Below are 15,121 nucleotides of genomic sequence, written 5' to 3' on the forward strand. Positions count from 1 at the left end.
AGAACACTCATTAGTGGGTGATCCCATAGGTTTAATACTAAGCGGGTAGTAAATTTGTCATACTAAATTTACTAATTAAGGTTGGTGTCTAACAACACTCCTTAACAACCCGCACCGATAGTATGAAGTAATATATTTTTACTAAAAATCCAAGAAGAACAAAGTATAATTCTTTCCATCTTTCCAACTCTTGGTTAACCCTTAGAGTATGGTGTAATTGTCGAATTCTAACTTCTTACCATTATTATAATGAACTGTGAATGACTTAAGAAACTTATTTCTTCATTCATTCAATCCCCTTGACCAAGGTTTTATTCATCCCAGTAATTATAATCATAGAGCTCAAATTCTTTAATGAGAGTTGACAAATTCTTTATTGACTAATCATTAATTCTACAAGTATTTAAATCATACTCAATATCCATTCAACTAGCAGCCTAGAATATTAGGTGTCCGAAATCAAAGTATAATAAATACATTGTTAATTACTATGATAGTCGCAGGTCAAATGAAACTCTATTACAATGTTCATCTTGAGAATATCCTATTGACAAATATGCGGTAATTATAATCATTATGAATTCTCAAAGTGGGTTAGTTTAATGGTCATATCTCTACATGCACCATCTATATATATATATATAATTTAATAAATGAGATCTATTAATTTTCATCCAATGAAGACCATTATATATATATATATATATATATATATATATATATTGATCTTTTTGGATTATAATGTCCTTTTTAATAATTCTGTGATCAAGAACAATTTAGATTAAATAATAAAAGATTTATCTCTCAATATTATAATCATTATTATAATAATAAATCACTAAATTTAATCAAAAATCTTATCATATTAATATTTTAATATAATAATAATATCAAATTATTTGACACATAATTAATTGAATTGTGGTCGTATTATTTAGGGTAACCCTAGTTTGTGTCATGCACGGTTTCATTGTAAATACATGTTATATCAAGATCCATAATTTCTGTAAATAATATATATTAAAAATTGCATGTGAAAAAAAATATTCACTGGCTTACCTTGAATATATTTATACATATAAAGTATATTGCGCTGTTATACTCATGGGATCATGTGAATTTAGCTTAAAAAATACATAGCAAATATCGGAAATTTTTTGGCATTTTGATGGAAGCTTTCAGAAAGCCAACTATGCTTTTAATCTTAATTTATTATTAGTGGACCTAATTATCATAACTAATAAATTAACAAATAGGGGAATCAGAAAAGATCGTTTAGTAGTGGCCACGTGCTTTGGCGATTCCTGGTTCCTAAATTATTGACATGTAATATATACTCTCTCTTTCAGAGAGAGAGGCAGAGGTGATGGAGTATTGTTAAGAGTTGCAAGAATGTGAGAACTCCCAGCATGTTTGGGATTTATAGTGCTCATATAGATATTAATTATATATGTCGACTGTGGAGAACATCTGAACATGTGACTCTTGAAATGTGAATATGTTGTCATAATTTGTGGAATTATTGGATGTTATTTTTCATGGATTTAACTAAAGACATATGTCGTAAGTTGAGATTAATATTAGTAAAGGTTTTTAAATTTTTTATTTTAGTAAATATATATATAATAATTATAATAAAAATATAAATCTTCATATTTTTATAAAAATAATTTTTAATTAATAACTTTAATATGTATTTTTTATTTTTAAGATGCGTGCTTTCCATTTTCTTCTTTTTCTTATTTTTATATATGATATGTGTCCTTGCGTATATATAGTGCGAGGAAAAAGCAAGTATAATTAATGTGTAGATTCGGTCAACGGCTAGTTAAAGAAAACTTTTAAGTAGCCTTTTAGTTGGCTACGGCAACTATCTATCTATATATTATAGGAGAGTAGTGGCTGATTGTTCAATCGACAAGTGGTGCGCTGAGTGATTGACACGTGGACAACACCCAAAATTGTAATGTCATATCTATTGAACCTGAAATGAAGAATAAAAAATAATAGTTATTAAATTATCGAATCTCGAAATGAATAAAAAATAATTGTTATTACGATGACAGAAACAGACATTTTATGTCTTTGAGATACAGACTTCACTATAAAAAGGAGCATGCATCTAATGTTCATACCTCTATCTTTCTACACATCACTTCTTCCAGTTTGAAAAAAGTGTCAAAGGCTAGCTGATTGTAGTGTTTCTCCTTTATCAAGCTAACCATGGCTGAATCGTTTGATTTGTTGATGGATGTCAGTCCGAAAAAGCTTGCATGGAACTTTTTGGTCCATGTTGTTCGTTTATGGAAAACTCCTTGCCGGTACAATCCTAAGGAGATCAATAGTATTGAAATGGTTCTTCAAGATAGTCAGGCAAGTAATATTAATTGAATATAAACTACATGATCTTATACATTCACACATGCATTCCAAACTGAGTTGTATTTACTATCTTACACATGCATTCCAAACTGAGCTGTATTTACTATCTTACAGGGAGGGAGGATCCAAGCTTCGGTCCCTAAGGCGTTGGTACGTAGATGGAATGATAACATTGATGAGTTCAAGATGTATAAAATGTCAAATTTCATTGTTGTAGACAAGAGAGAAAAAACCAAGACATCTATGAATCGGTGGACCTTAAATTTCTCTCACCGAACTGTGGTGCTCTTGGTGGAGAATCCAACTTTCCCACTTCAAGCGTTTCGATTAACGCAAATTTCAGAGTTGTTGAATGCTGACAGGATCAATGACTCTCAATTAATAGGTGAGGCGAATACATTTACACTTCCTTAGTGTATAACTCATAACTACCTAACAATAAGATGGAAATCGCAGATATTATGGGTGAAGTGGTTGGAAAGGAAGATCCAAAGGAACTCATCACAAGCAAAGGGAAGGAAACGAAGCGTCTAGCTATTTTGGTTGAAGATCTTGAGTAAGTTGTGTTCGTGAATTATAGTGACATAATATAGGTTGTGTTATAATGATAATAAGGGTTAAACCTGTTTAATCACACTGATTTGCAGTAATTATCGTATTGGGTGTGTGTTGTTTGGGGACATGGTTGATCAAATACTACCATACCTAGATGATGGAAGAGTTGAACCATTGATAGTGGTCTTGCAGTTCTTCCGACCGAGTAGATGGAATGGTATGAATCTAAACCCTTTATCCTATACTATATAAATACAATGTACACATTAAGTGATGTCAGAAGTTTTCTCACTATCAGCTTTATAAATAAACAGAGAAAACCTCAGTACAGAGTCATTTCGACATTTCTAAGCTACGCATCAATCCCGATCTCGAGGAGGTTCGCGACTTTCGTGACAGGTTTGATCCACATTTCAATTTCTATAGATTCAAATTTTTTTTAACGGTCAGATGTAGCCAAGCATTAAAAAAATACTTTCGTTGTACCGCGTAGGAGGCTTGCCGCTATACCCTCAAATTTGGTCAGAATTAGTCAAGTCAACACAAACAACTCACATTCTGGGGCAGATGAACTTAAGCGGGGTGATGTGACGGTGAACACAATAGAGGAAGCACTAAACTCAACACAGGTCATACCATCACCTATTTAAATCCACGTTACATGATATGGCATTTACATAAACCCTCATGTATTTGCAGGAAGGCCCTTTGTGGATTGCTGGAACAATTGTGGCAATCAATTCTGGCAAGGATGATTGGTTTTACAAATCATGTAGAAAGTGTCCGAAGAAGGTTGAAACACCAATTGGAAATAGATACGAGTGTGGAAAGTGTGGCCACACTCACGGAAGTGCATCGTTAAGGTTTGTGTTCAGATTTACAATATGTTTTGGATGGACTATGTTATTGCAATTTACTAAGTTGTGCAATTTATATAATAGGTTTAAGGTTGAGGTGATGGCCTATGATGGCACTGGTAGCATAACACTGCTTCTATGGGATCGAGAAACGGTTCAACTATGTGGTAGACAAGCAGAACAGATCAAGGATGAGGAGGTTCATAGTAAATTATAACAAGTATTATGTCATGTACTTTATATAAATGTCAATGAAATAAACTATAACTTTAGACTTTTGTGATTTAATTTCAGGAACTTTATGCTGAAGGATACCCTGCAGCTCTTGAGAGCCTGTTAGAAAGAAAACTTCTTTTTAAGGTGAATGTCAAATCCTCCAACATCAAGCTCTATGACCAGGTGTATACAGTGATGAAGGTCTGCGAGGATGATACAATTTTTGAAATGCATCTCCCAAATAAAACGTTCTCCACTGTAACTGTATGTGCTAAAAGTTTGTAGGTTCCTTGATTATATTGAGACTTTGAGCAGTTTATTTGGCTATAATATCTAAGTAGGAATATCTCCAATATGGTTGTAGGATACCGGGTGCAGTAACTCGGTGGATTTGTCAGCAACTATGGTTGATATCAACAATCTTAGTGATTCTCAATATTCTGTGGTAACTCTTGTGCTATATACTTTATAGAACTGGTTATTTTGTGTTAAATCTGCAGGAAATTGACAGTTTTTTTTCATGGGACAGGATGTTGTGGAGGATAGTGTTACAAGCCTCAAGTGCAAAACTCCAGCCAAAACAGCTACCATGGTTTTAAAGCAACAAATTCCCATCAACATTGAGAATGAAGAAGAACTGGGGTTTTCAACCAACAAACTTACCCGCAATCGTCGAAAAAGACAGAAGATGCAACTTCATGATAACAATGAATGAGCTTTATGAAATACTTATTTCAGAGATATCTATAAACTGTTTTTTGCTTAGCTATTATTGTCTTCATGTTTTGATAATGTTCTTATTAGGGTTATTTATATGTAACTAAAATTAGTAATGAGGATTTAGAGTCTTAACAATAGAGATATTGATTAAGATGGATTCTATATGTTTTAATAGTATTGAATGACAACTCAGGCACTGGATTTTTCTTCACGTGGCTGTAATAGTGATTTCATATATTTGTTTTGTGTTAAGTTACATAATAAAATGACTAGCTAAGTAATAGAAAAAAAAAGTCTTATTATATGAATAATAATGGATACTTTATACAATAGCAATGGCTATCGCTAAGTCATGCTAGAATCAGACACTATTTTCCATAGGGAAAGGGTCAATACTTGATTAAAGCTAAAGTTTTAATTGAATCATAAACCTCTTTAAGTACATTATCAAACAAGTTTCATTAATAGTCAATGCCAATCATTCTAAATTTGACAAACCAACAAGCTAGATAACAATAACTATCCACATATGAGTATTAAACATTACACATAATTGATGTGATCATAGTTTTGTAGTTGCCAAAAAACCATTAAGCAAAGAATTAGGGAGAATTTGATAGGTATCTAATTATAAGAGAGTGTGTACATATATGCAGAGGTATTAGTGCTAAACTAATCAATTTAGCATTAGCCTATCTTGCAAATTTTGTAAAATATAACCATGATATATGTAACTAATAAAGTGGCATTACAAACACTGTTGCATTTTTTATAAGTGTATACTTATAAGAGAGTGTGACACTTTTATGCAAGGGTGAGAATTTGAGAATCAACTTATCATTTTAATATCTTATGATTGATGTCATTAGTGAAAATATATGACAAAAAGAATTAGTCCATGTTATTGAAGTATTGTAATCAAATAGACGCGAGACATTTTTATATTCACATGAATGCAAAATCAGCAAGTATGCTGGATTTAAACAGATGTAGTGCTAACAATTTTAGCTAAGTTTACAAACCAGAATCTCGATCCTTAATGTAGTGCCAGTTCTAGGTTCAGACTACTAATGCCCACAAAGACCAAAGGAAAAATGTGTCATATACGTCATTTACACATCTAACTATATTAAATTATGTGGAAAGGTCAACTTACATAGGGAGTGAGAAATTATAATTGATGAGATGGATAAAAAAGAAACTTTTTCCATAAAAGTGTTCTATACCAAGCTGTTAAAACCTTATCAGAACTATATAAAGCAGATAAATTGCATCACAAGATCTTTAACATATCTACATTGAGTTGTGTGGCACAAGTTTCCAAGAGGTTTTTAAATGTGACTTTATTTTGGAAACGATGAAGAAATATGTGAACTATTCGGTGAAGTTTATTCATAGTGAAGGAAGAAACAAAATCTTTATCCACACCATAAAATTAAAACAAGTAAACCTTTATTGTCTTTCTTGAGGAAGGGGATAATGTAAGCCAAATTCATGCAAAGTCATAGTGTGAAACACGATGTACAATTTGATCAAAGAAAAACATAACATGGTGTGAAATACGATGTGTATTACGATGTGCAACTGTAAAGCACTTCATTAGGGTTACAATGTGCAACCTTTGTTCTACATATTTTGGAAAAGCGAAAAATTTTAGATTTAGGGTTAACCAGCAAAAACGCTATCAAATTCTTCAAAGGTTGAAAAAATTGTACCCAAATTTTATTATGGACAAAAATGTCTTTTAATAATTTAAAAATACAAAAACAATACCAACAGTAAATATATATTTTCAAAATATGTCTTTGAGATTGAATTTTGATGTAGATTTTCACCAGCATAATTAAAAAAATGAGATATTAGTATTCTTAAGATTTGATAATTTCTTTCTAATTATATAATTTTATGTGATTTATTAAAAGAATTATTAGTTGTTAACCAAAAAATTACAAAAAAATATATACTCAACGAAAAATCACCAATTTTTATGTATAATAATATCTTATTTTTATAATTACGCTTAAAAAAAATTATATCAAATTCAATCTCCAAGGTATTTTTTTAAAATATACATTTACTGTTGGGTATTGTTATTGTGTTTTTAAATTATTTGAACGCATTTTTATTAATAGTATAATTTGAGTATATTTTTGTCAACATTTAATAATAATAATAAATATAATATTAATCAAGACCACCAATATGTTAACTTTTAACGAGAAAATTTTTAGACGAGTCTTCCGAATGGTATTTACTATTTATACGCTTTTTATGAATTTTATATGATGAAAACTGCAATGTAATTATTTAAAATAAGACCATCAACCCCTTCATAAGGTATTATATATTTTATAGTCTATCTAATCATTATTCAACTATTTAAATAAAAAAATAAGCTTGATATTTAATAACATTGTTACTGGCAACAACCACTATCAAATTTGTTAGTTAAACAGATACATATGTACATGGATAGAAATACACAATTCTTTGTATTTTTAAAGAGTGTTAACTAAATTAAAAACGTTATATATTATGAGCCCAAAGAGTTTTTTTTTTACAAGTTAATATTATAGTTTAGTAGAAAAAATAATCACCAATATAATCTTAAACCGAAAAAATTTTCTAACTGAATGGTATCCTAATATTATATAATTTTTGGCAGAACTTATTTATTTATCTATATATATATATATATATATATATATATATATATATATATATATATATATCTAAAATTTTGTTATTTGGTGATACTAAATTTTATAATTTTCTTTCACACATGAGTTAATTAAATCGTTTCATTATTTTAACTTGGGGTCAAATCTAATTTTTTTATGGGGGTATATATATGCACACATTTACTGTCTAACATTTTTTAAGAATGATAGTATGGGCACTTGATCCCACAAAAATTCACATAGATGCATAATTAATTTTAATATATCTTTAAATTGTATCCCAAGTAAAGGTTGTTTCTTAAAAAAAGTGATAATACCATGAATGGTTAACCGATTTAGACCACTTATCTGTAAATTCGAAAGTGGACAACAGTTGGATTCAATTAGATTTATATGTGGTAGCAGGTAAAGCAAAATCTCTATCACACATATAGGAGAAAATATGCATACAATGATAAAAATGTCACCCGTCTACAACTATCAAAGGACGTGATTAAAGCTGCCTTAATGTTTTAGTGAAATGCAGGACTTTGTTCAAAGTCGGTTTCTTTGGGAAACGATTAAAGAAAGCCTGGACTATCCTGAGAGTTTAAATGATGGTTAAGGTAATAGTAGATAGGGTGGCTCATTTTGACACACATCAAGAGCCTCACCATTTTAAATCAACGCTGATCAGATACGCTGCACTTAAATCTGAGGTATCAACTTGACACATCATAAGATATTTCAAAGTGACTAAAGCTCAAAATGGTGAAGTAGGATTGAAATGAAGCATTTTTTTTCTGAAAGATTTCAATTAAATAAACGAGTTGAATGCAGTGAGTTGGCATAGTCTAAATTGGACAAAATGGCACACATTCTTATAATATAACATGATAAATAAAGATGAATACTTCATCGTAAATCTGTCAAATTTAAGCAATTATCTGTATATTTATCCCCATCTTTGTTTACATGGGGTTCTGTTCAAACAAGACTGCTATTACCTTTTTTGAAAAGAGACTTTGTCCAAGCCAAAATTATGCAAACTAATGATGTGAAACACAATTAGTGCATTGACCCAGTAAAACCATAAGGACCATCGAAAAAAATGCAATGTTGATATGTTCCCAGGATTTGCATTAATTCACTAACAAGGAGAAGGCAAAAATGCATTTTATCGGGAATATAGCAGCAGGCAATATTTAAATAAATATAAAAAAACTCAACATAAAGTAGGACATTGCAACATAAGATAATGTAGCACCTTATGAATCATACCTGTTGAGGTATGTAGTCAAATAAGTTATCATTTCTATTTGTGCAACTGTAAAAGAATAAAGAGGTGTGTGATCTCTATTTTTGTATTTAGATACTTTTAAGAGATAAATATAAATTGTGGATCATGATTAACAAGGCATACAATACAGTCGGGCTTTCAGTTACATGAGAAGACTTAACATTATAAAACATATTCCACTAAAAAATTATTTCTCATACCAAGTTATAAAACCAGTAATGGTGAACCTTATCTAGCAAATGCCAATAATATCCAATGGTCATTCAATTATGATGCAATAACATATAATACACAATGGGTATGACACATACATAGGCTAATGACACATAGAATGAAAAACAGGTCACCAATCTATTGAAAGAACTTGATTAAAGATTTCGTGATTGATTAACCAAATATAAGACTCATTGGAGAACTTATTCACAATCATAGGTTCTAAGGTGCTGCTTCCAATACACTCTTAGCAGTTTCTAATAGAAGGAGTTTAGGTGCCGAAAGAGTGCCCAAGAGAGAAGACTTATAGTTAAATACTTTAATTAGCTAATGTCCCTAATATCCAATGGTCATTAAATTATGATGCAGTAACATGTAATGCAAAATGATTATCACACATGCATAGGGTAACGACACATATAGAGAATGATAAAAATCTCATCAATATAAAGAACTTTTTTAAAGTTTTCTTGATGGATTAATTAAATGCAAGACTCATGGCACAAGTCATACACAAAATTAGGTACTACTCTGTTGCTTCCAATACATCCTTAGCAGTTTCTAAAAGAAGTATATGAGGTGCCCCAAATAGTGCACAAATGACAAAAAGTGTAGATAAATACTTTTACCCATTAATGTTACTAATATCCAATGGTCATTAGATTTGCATGGATGATAAAGCAATTGGCCTGTGTTTATTAAGGTAATCACAAAGCAATGTCTATTCATGCATAGAGTCAATATAATCTTATTTAAATATTTAATATAAATATCTTATTTTGCAGTTTGTTGTCTTACCCATTGCATGACACCTTCTAGATGTCAATATAAGCTATTGATATTCTCATTCAAAACATATATATGTCATGAGTTGTGAGAAAGGTTACAAGAACCATAATTTCTACTCAAAAACACTAAGAGCCATTAGCGGCTCCGTAATAAACTGTATATCTAGAATGAGTGACACTCCACCCAATATGAAAAAACTTCCACACCTTAGTGAGGATCTTATCTGGAAGATCATGGTGAAGGCAGATCCTAAGACAGTTGGACAGTGCAGAACGCTAAGCAAGGGTTGGAATTTCAGGCTGTGTACTAATTTGTTCGTGAAGGCAAACTATAAGGAAAACAAAGATCGAAGCAAGAGTGTGATCGTAGGCATTGGCTATCCCCCAGGTGATTACAACTCGATTTGGTTCGTTCGAGCGTATCTTCATTCGGGTCGCCAGGTTCAGTTCAATGTCCCAATGGATGCTAACCAATATGGCTTATATTCAGTCATTGGGTCTGAGAACGGAATCATATGCATAAAGATCTCATTGGGTGGCCTTAATTCTCGGCTTCTTGTATGGAATCCAGTATCGGATAAGAGGCGATACGTAACCGATGAAGCAAGCAAGCATTCCGCTCATGCCGTTTCTCTATATGCGTTTGGTTTTTTGGAGGACGAAATCGAGTACCGTATTGTGCATGTCTACAAGCGTGCATTTAGACAAAGAAATATGTCATGGTCTCTTTACACTTCATTTGAACGAGAATGGACTCATTCCGGTATGTTTAAGAGTGATGTCCAGAAACTTGGGCCCAAATATATAGTGCACAATGGGATAGTCTATTGGATTGGGTGGCAGGGAGCTAATTTCTTTGAGCCAGCATCCATAGTCACGTTCAACCTCCGCATCCAGATGTTCCATGAGGCAAAGATCCCCCCAGACGTGCCATCTGATTACAACTCACTAACTTACTTCAACGATGGTGTCGGGTATATTTCATACCGTAATCTTGCATTCAGCAGGCAAGTCCTGGTCTGGCAAATGAAAAGAAATGGTGATCACAGCATCCATTGGGAGAGGATGATTAGAGTTTCTGGTCTTGGAATCCCATACACTCCTTCATTGTTCTTAGGCAATGACATAATAACAGTCATGGAGTGCAGAGACGGGTCAGGAAGTGCAAATGATGCCGTGCGAACAGACTTCCTGATTTCGAGGCTAAAATATATGGAATCAAGAAGGGAGCATTTGGTTCAACGCACATGGCAGGAACATGTTAACGTGAAGACAATTACAATGCATTCAGATGGGCTATACATGGTTTAGAGTTCTATGATCAATTTAGATGATCTTCCTGAGTTTTAAATGCAATTTATTTTGTTTAGTTTGCTTATTTAGACAATAGGGTAGAATATATGTAGTTAGATCCCTTGTGTTTCAATATAACCATCTATTGGGTTCGTTTTGATTTTGAAAGAGTTATCAATGTTAGTTTGTTAATCAATGTTATGCACTCTTCTAAATTTTGTAACAACTTAAAGGTTTAGGGTTTACAGGTTTCTTTATCATTTTATTTTTGATATTAAAGTAGTAGTATTAGTTGTAGCAGGTAATATATATGGTTAACTTCCTATATATACCCATTTGTATATACTTAATTTTTACATATTTATCTGTAAATTTATTAAGACATGCCACCTTAATTTAATATCCCTAATACTAAGTTGATAATGGTTATCTATTATCAATAATAAATACATTACCTAGATCTAACTAAACAGAATTGATTGATTACACTAATATCATTTTAACATAAAAAGTATATTCGGCTCATAAACAAGTTATCATATACTGGACTTTATAAATTTTGTATATGACATATTCACACCCAAGGCTAAGAACGACTTTAAACTACGGTTTGTAGACATGTACAATAACTAGGCCTTATAAGTACGATACTTGGGTTTTATAGAAAGAAATCATTGGCTGTGGATGATTTGAAAAACAGATAATATATTATGGATCATCTTTAAAAAGAAAGTTAGGATGCCTTGTGGAGGTGTGTTTAGTAATAGGTTGCTAAAATTAGTCTGACTTAATGACTATAAAAAAGATACTACATAATTCATAATATATACCAATGATAGCTATTACTAGGGTAGTAAAAAAATGATTTATAATTATATATCATATGAATTTAGTCTTACAGCATGGTATTTAACCGGTTTATATCAATAAAGGTTTAATATCATGATAGATGTGGAATAAAGTAGTAACAATGAGGCCAATCAATGAACAATATAGTATTTTAAATTTTCACATAGATTTGTAAGACCAACTTAACCGTATTAAAATTACCTGGCACACCCACACAACCATTATTACCAGTTAATTGTTACAGATACCAAAGCATAGCATGTGAAGAGAAAGAGAGATAAAAAAAAAACTAGACACAAGTGGAGCCTTCCACGGCAAAAGTCCTCAACAGTTAAAGCTGGGGAAGAAAACCTAACGCAATACAATCATCACAAGGACTAAATGCAGATATAGTTATGAGCGGAAGGCTACTAAAAGATATCCCACTGAACTCAAGGTCAAAAGGTATAAGTAAATGTAGATTTATTTTTCATAATGAGTTTTAGAATAGAAAGTCAAAATATCTTGGTTCCATTTAGGTTAGTACGAATGGAACAAAGTTTAGTGTATACAGATCGAAGTATAATGATTTCTAACATAAATAAGACATGGTTTCTAGCATACATGTTTCTTTTGCTTATATTCTCTATGTTTGGAATATTAACAATCCTGTTTAATCTGAAATGTGCAGAGATGGAGGAAAGAAACACGCTTAAAAATAAGAGAAAGGTTGATCAATTTTGTATGAATGAATGGTCAAGCAACAGTGAAATTCAAGGTACGAAATATGGATAACATGCTTTCATTTAACATAATATAAACGAACTTATTTTCATCACAGTTGGAAAATAGCTTATCCACAATAAGGTAAATTTCAGTTATAGTGTGTATACCACTACAAGAGTACCTTGAATATCTCTAAATAGTTGTATAAAATGGTGTTATAAGTGAGAAAGGTAACAAAGGTATCATGGCAGGGACTTTGTCATCAACATTATTATCGGTTGACTGGAGTCAGCCAGTTGATGATATGCAATGCAACAAAGGGGTTCAGATTAGCTCTAGCAGTACCATTGGCAACTTTAGGTATTTTACCGAGAATAACAATCTACAAAACGATGAGATCCGGGAAAGCTTGGCAACAAAACCATATGTTCTAGCAGATATAACTAACACAGGTAATCTTATATTTTAGCAAAATAGAAATCAAAATCTTACTTAGATTATGGATAGGTAAACTAGAAAAGATCTTTATATGACAGATACTACAAGACATGCTAGGATGGAACGAGCTAACAAGCTAGCCAAGAAAAAACAACGTGCAATAGAACATATACCTCAAGGTAAAGCCTGAATAAATAATGCTTTATTTCAGCTCTTGCTACTATCCAATTATTAATGTGCAAATTGTGATCTAATTGTAAATCTGTGTGAATGGTGTGGGAAGGGATCTAACTGAAAACAGTTTCTGAAAAAATTATATGTATAGACCCAACTTGAGTTACATAACTATATACAAAGTGCAATAATAATTAATTTAATTTGTTCTTAAATCACTATAAGGTAATTATTGTTCACTTATGCCAAGTGTATTTTACTATTGCTTAGCGGCAAATTCAGCTATAGATTGTGTCATCACAGGGAATGTAACAGCTACTCTAGCAGATTGCACACTCTATCCAAGTATTGTTATGCAAACCATGAAGAGGGATGAATACAGTAACTTACAAAACAACCAAAAATGGATATTGTTGCCATCAAATCTAACAACACAAGACAATTTAAGAAGTATAGGTAATGGACTAATAGTAACAAACTACACATCCGACTAATTTATGCATTCTAAATATAGTAATTTAGCAAACATCTTTCATTGACAGACAATGCTAGGCATGCTAGGATGGAACGAGCGAACAAGCTAGCAAAGAAAAGACAATATATGGGAACGTCTTCCCCACAAGGTAGGAATTATAGAAAGTATGTTGTAGAATAACTTGCTTATTCCACTTGAGTTATAATAGGTACAGTTCAGAGTTACTATATATGAATCTGTGTCGCAACTTAGTCTGAGTTATCTTTTTTGTATTAATTTATATGTTTTCTAACATGATAAAATTTGTAGTTGAGTTGGTTAACATTCAGAAGCAAAGGTTGATTGTGAATAAGGAAAACAACATATGTTCAAATGAAAATCAAGTGAATTGTGCTCCCAGAAATGGCCCATTTAAAGGTCAGTTTTATTTAATTATGGTCTATATATATAGGCTTGATACACAAATGGTAATCGAATTAGCTAATGAATCATACCAACTAACAAGTACTGTAAGATAAATGCAAATCAAAGTTATATAACTTATCAAATTTGTATGTAAACGAAGGTACTAACCTTGGTCTCCATCCTTGGCCGATCATTCTTTCTCTCAATTTCCCCTTTCACCTATGCCTCCCACAGAGACACTGACTTTGTGCCTTCCAACTCTTCCCAATTTGCCATTTTTTACCACTCTGCTCAATCTTACCGCATTAGCATATGTCTATATGTTAGAAAATAATTAGACTTGATGTCCAAATACATACCACGGAAATCCTTGAATATTTAGGAAATAGCTTCCAATTAAATAGCTTGATCCACCTTCCCATAGTTATCATTTGTAGTGTATTATAAGATTTGTGGCAGTGTACCCAACTGGATCAAAATATCATAATTAGGGAGCACCCAAAATACATGTTATATTCAGTAAAATAGAAGACATGATTATTCAACAAATACTAAGCTAAAGTTATAAATCAGTCGTGCTTAAATTAAAAAAAAAAAACTTATGGAACCCACACAAACATTCAATTCAAATGCCAACATAGTTGAAAGATTTTGTTCAAAGTGATAGTTTTCATACTAGATAATATCAAATAAGACTAGATAAGATCAAAATATTATTCTACTACATTAATCAGCAGCCATGGGTTGCAACACTACTAAACGCAAAGAAATTCCACAATAGATAAGCTGCACATACTGTGAAAATTCATGAACAATTAGGAAATAGCTTCTAACCAAGCACAGAATCCATGCTAATGCTAAAATATACAAATCATACAAAGAGTATATGAATCTGTATAACAGTAAAAACTTACAGTAACCTATTTTACTTCATCAACCGAAAAAATTGTTCTATAGCACAAGTTTTCTGTCATAAAAGTAGGTGGGATCTGTGAATGGGTGAGTATCTTGAATAAAATTAGTACCCACTTTTATGTACTCATTTAAGAATCCGTCTATCATCTACTCTAGAGAGGTCAATCCCTTCAATT

At 31.7% G+C, this 15,121-nt stretch overlaps 2 protein-coding genes across 3 annotated transcripts; both read left to right on the forward strand.

Moving 5' to 3' along the window:
* Window positions 1-1,875: 1,875 nt before the first annotated feature.
* LOC112800905 (replication protein A 70 kDa DNA-binding subunit C) lies at window positions 1,876-4,941 on the forward strand. 2 transcript variants are annotated; one of them, XM_072236745.1, is made up of 11 exons: window positions 1,876-2,377; window positions 2,501-2,767; window positions 2,839-2,938; window positions 3,030-3,154; window positions 3,252-3,336; window positions 3,431-3,566; window positions 3,637-3,800; window positions 3,879-3,993; window positions 4,089-4,274; window positions 4,375-4,455; window positions 4,540-4,941. In XM_072236745.1, the coding sequence occupies exons 1-11, from the start codon at window positions 2,224-2,226 to the stop codon at window positions 4,723-4,725; spliced, it is 1,599 nt and encodes a 532-aa protein (XP_072092846.1). In that variant the 5' UTR covers window positions 1,876-2,223; the 3' UTR covers window positions 4,726-4,941. The 2 variants fall into 2 exon arrangements, with proteins under 2 accessions (XP_072092846.1, XP_072092847.1); XM_072236746.1 differs by having other exon boundaries at window positions 1,877-2,377; window positions 4,352-4,455.
* A 4,828-nt stretch (window positions 4,942-9,769) lies between these two features.
* Window positions 9,770-11,002, forward strand: LOC140184837 (uncharacterized). The gene has a single exon (XM_072238022.1). It carries the CDS (start codon window positions 9,770-9,772, stop codon window positions 11,000-11,002), a length of 1,233 nt encoding a protein of 410 aa, XP_072094123.1.
* Window positions 11,003-15,121: the final 4,119 nt, after the last annotated feature.

The sequence above is a fragment of the Arachis hypogaea genome, chromosome 5, assembly GCF_003086295.3.
Source record: "Arachis hypogaea cultivar Tifrunner chromosome 5, arahy.Tifrunner.gnm2.J5K5, whole genome shotgun sequence".
Lineage (NCBI taxonomy): Eukaryota > Viridiplantae > Streptophyta > Magnoliopsida > Fabales > Fabaceae > Arachis > Arachis hypogaea.

Bases quoted from the DNA above. Each gene is read 5' to 3' on its own strand.
- LOC112800905 (XM_072236745.1), top strand. From the start codon at position 2,224: ATGGCTGAATCGTTTGATTTGTTGATGGATGTCAGTCCGAAAAAGCTT. The intron at 2,939-3,029 runs GTAAGTTGTGTT...ACTGATTTGCAG, and splicing joins ATTTTGGTTGAAGATCTTGA to TAATTATCGTATTGGGTGTG. The intron at 3,994-4,088 runs GTTCATAGTAAA...ATTTAATTTCAG, and splicing joins AACAGATCAAGGATGAGGAG to GAACTTTATGCTGAAGGATA.
- LOC140184837 (XM_072238022.1), top strand. From the start codon at position 9,770: ATGAGTTGTGAGAAAGGTTACAAGAACCATAATTTCTACTCAAAAACA.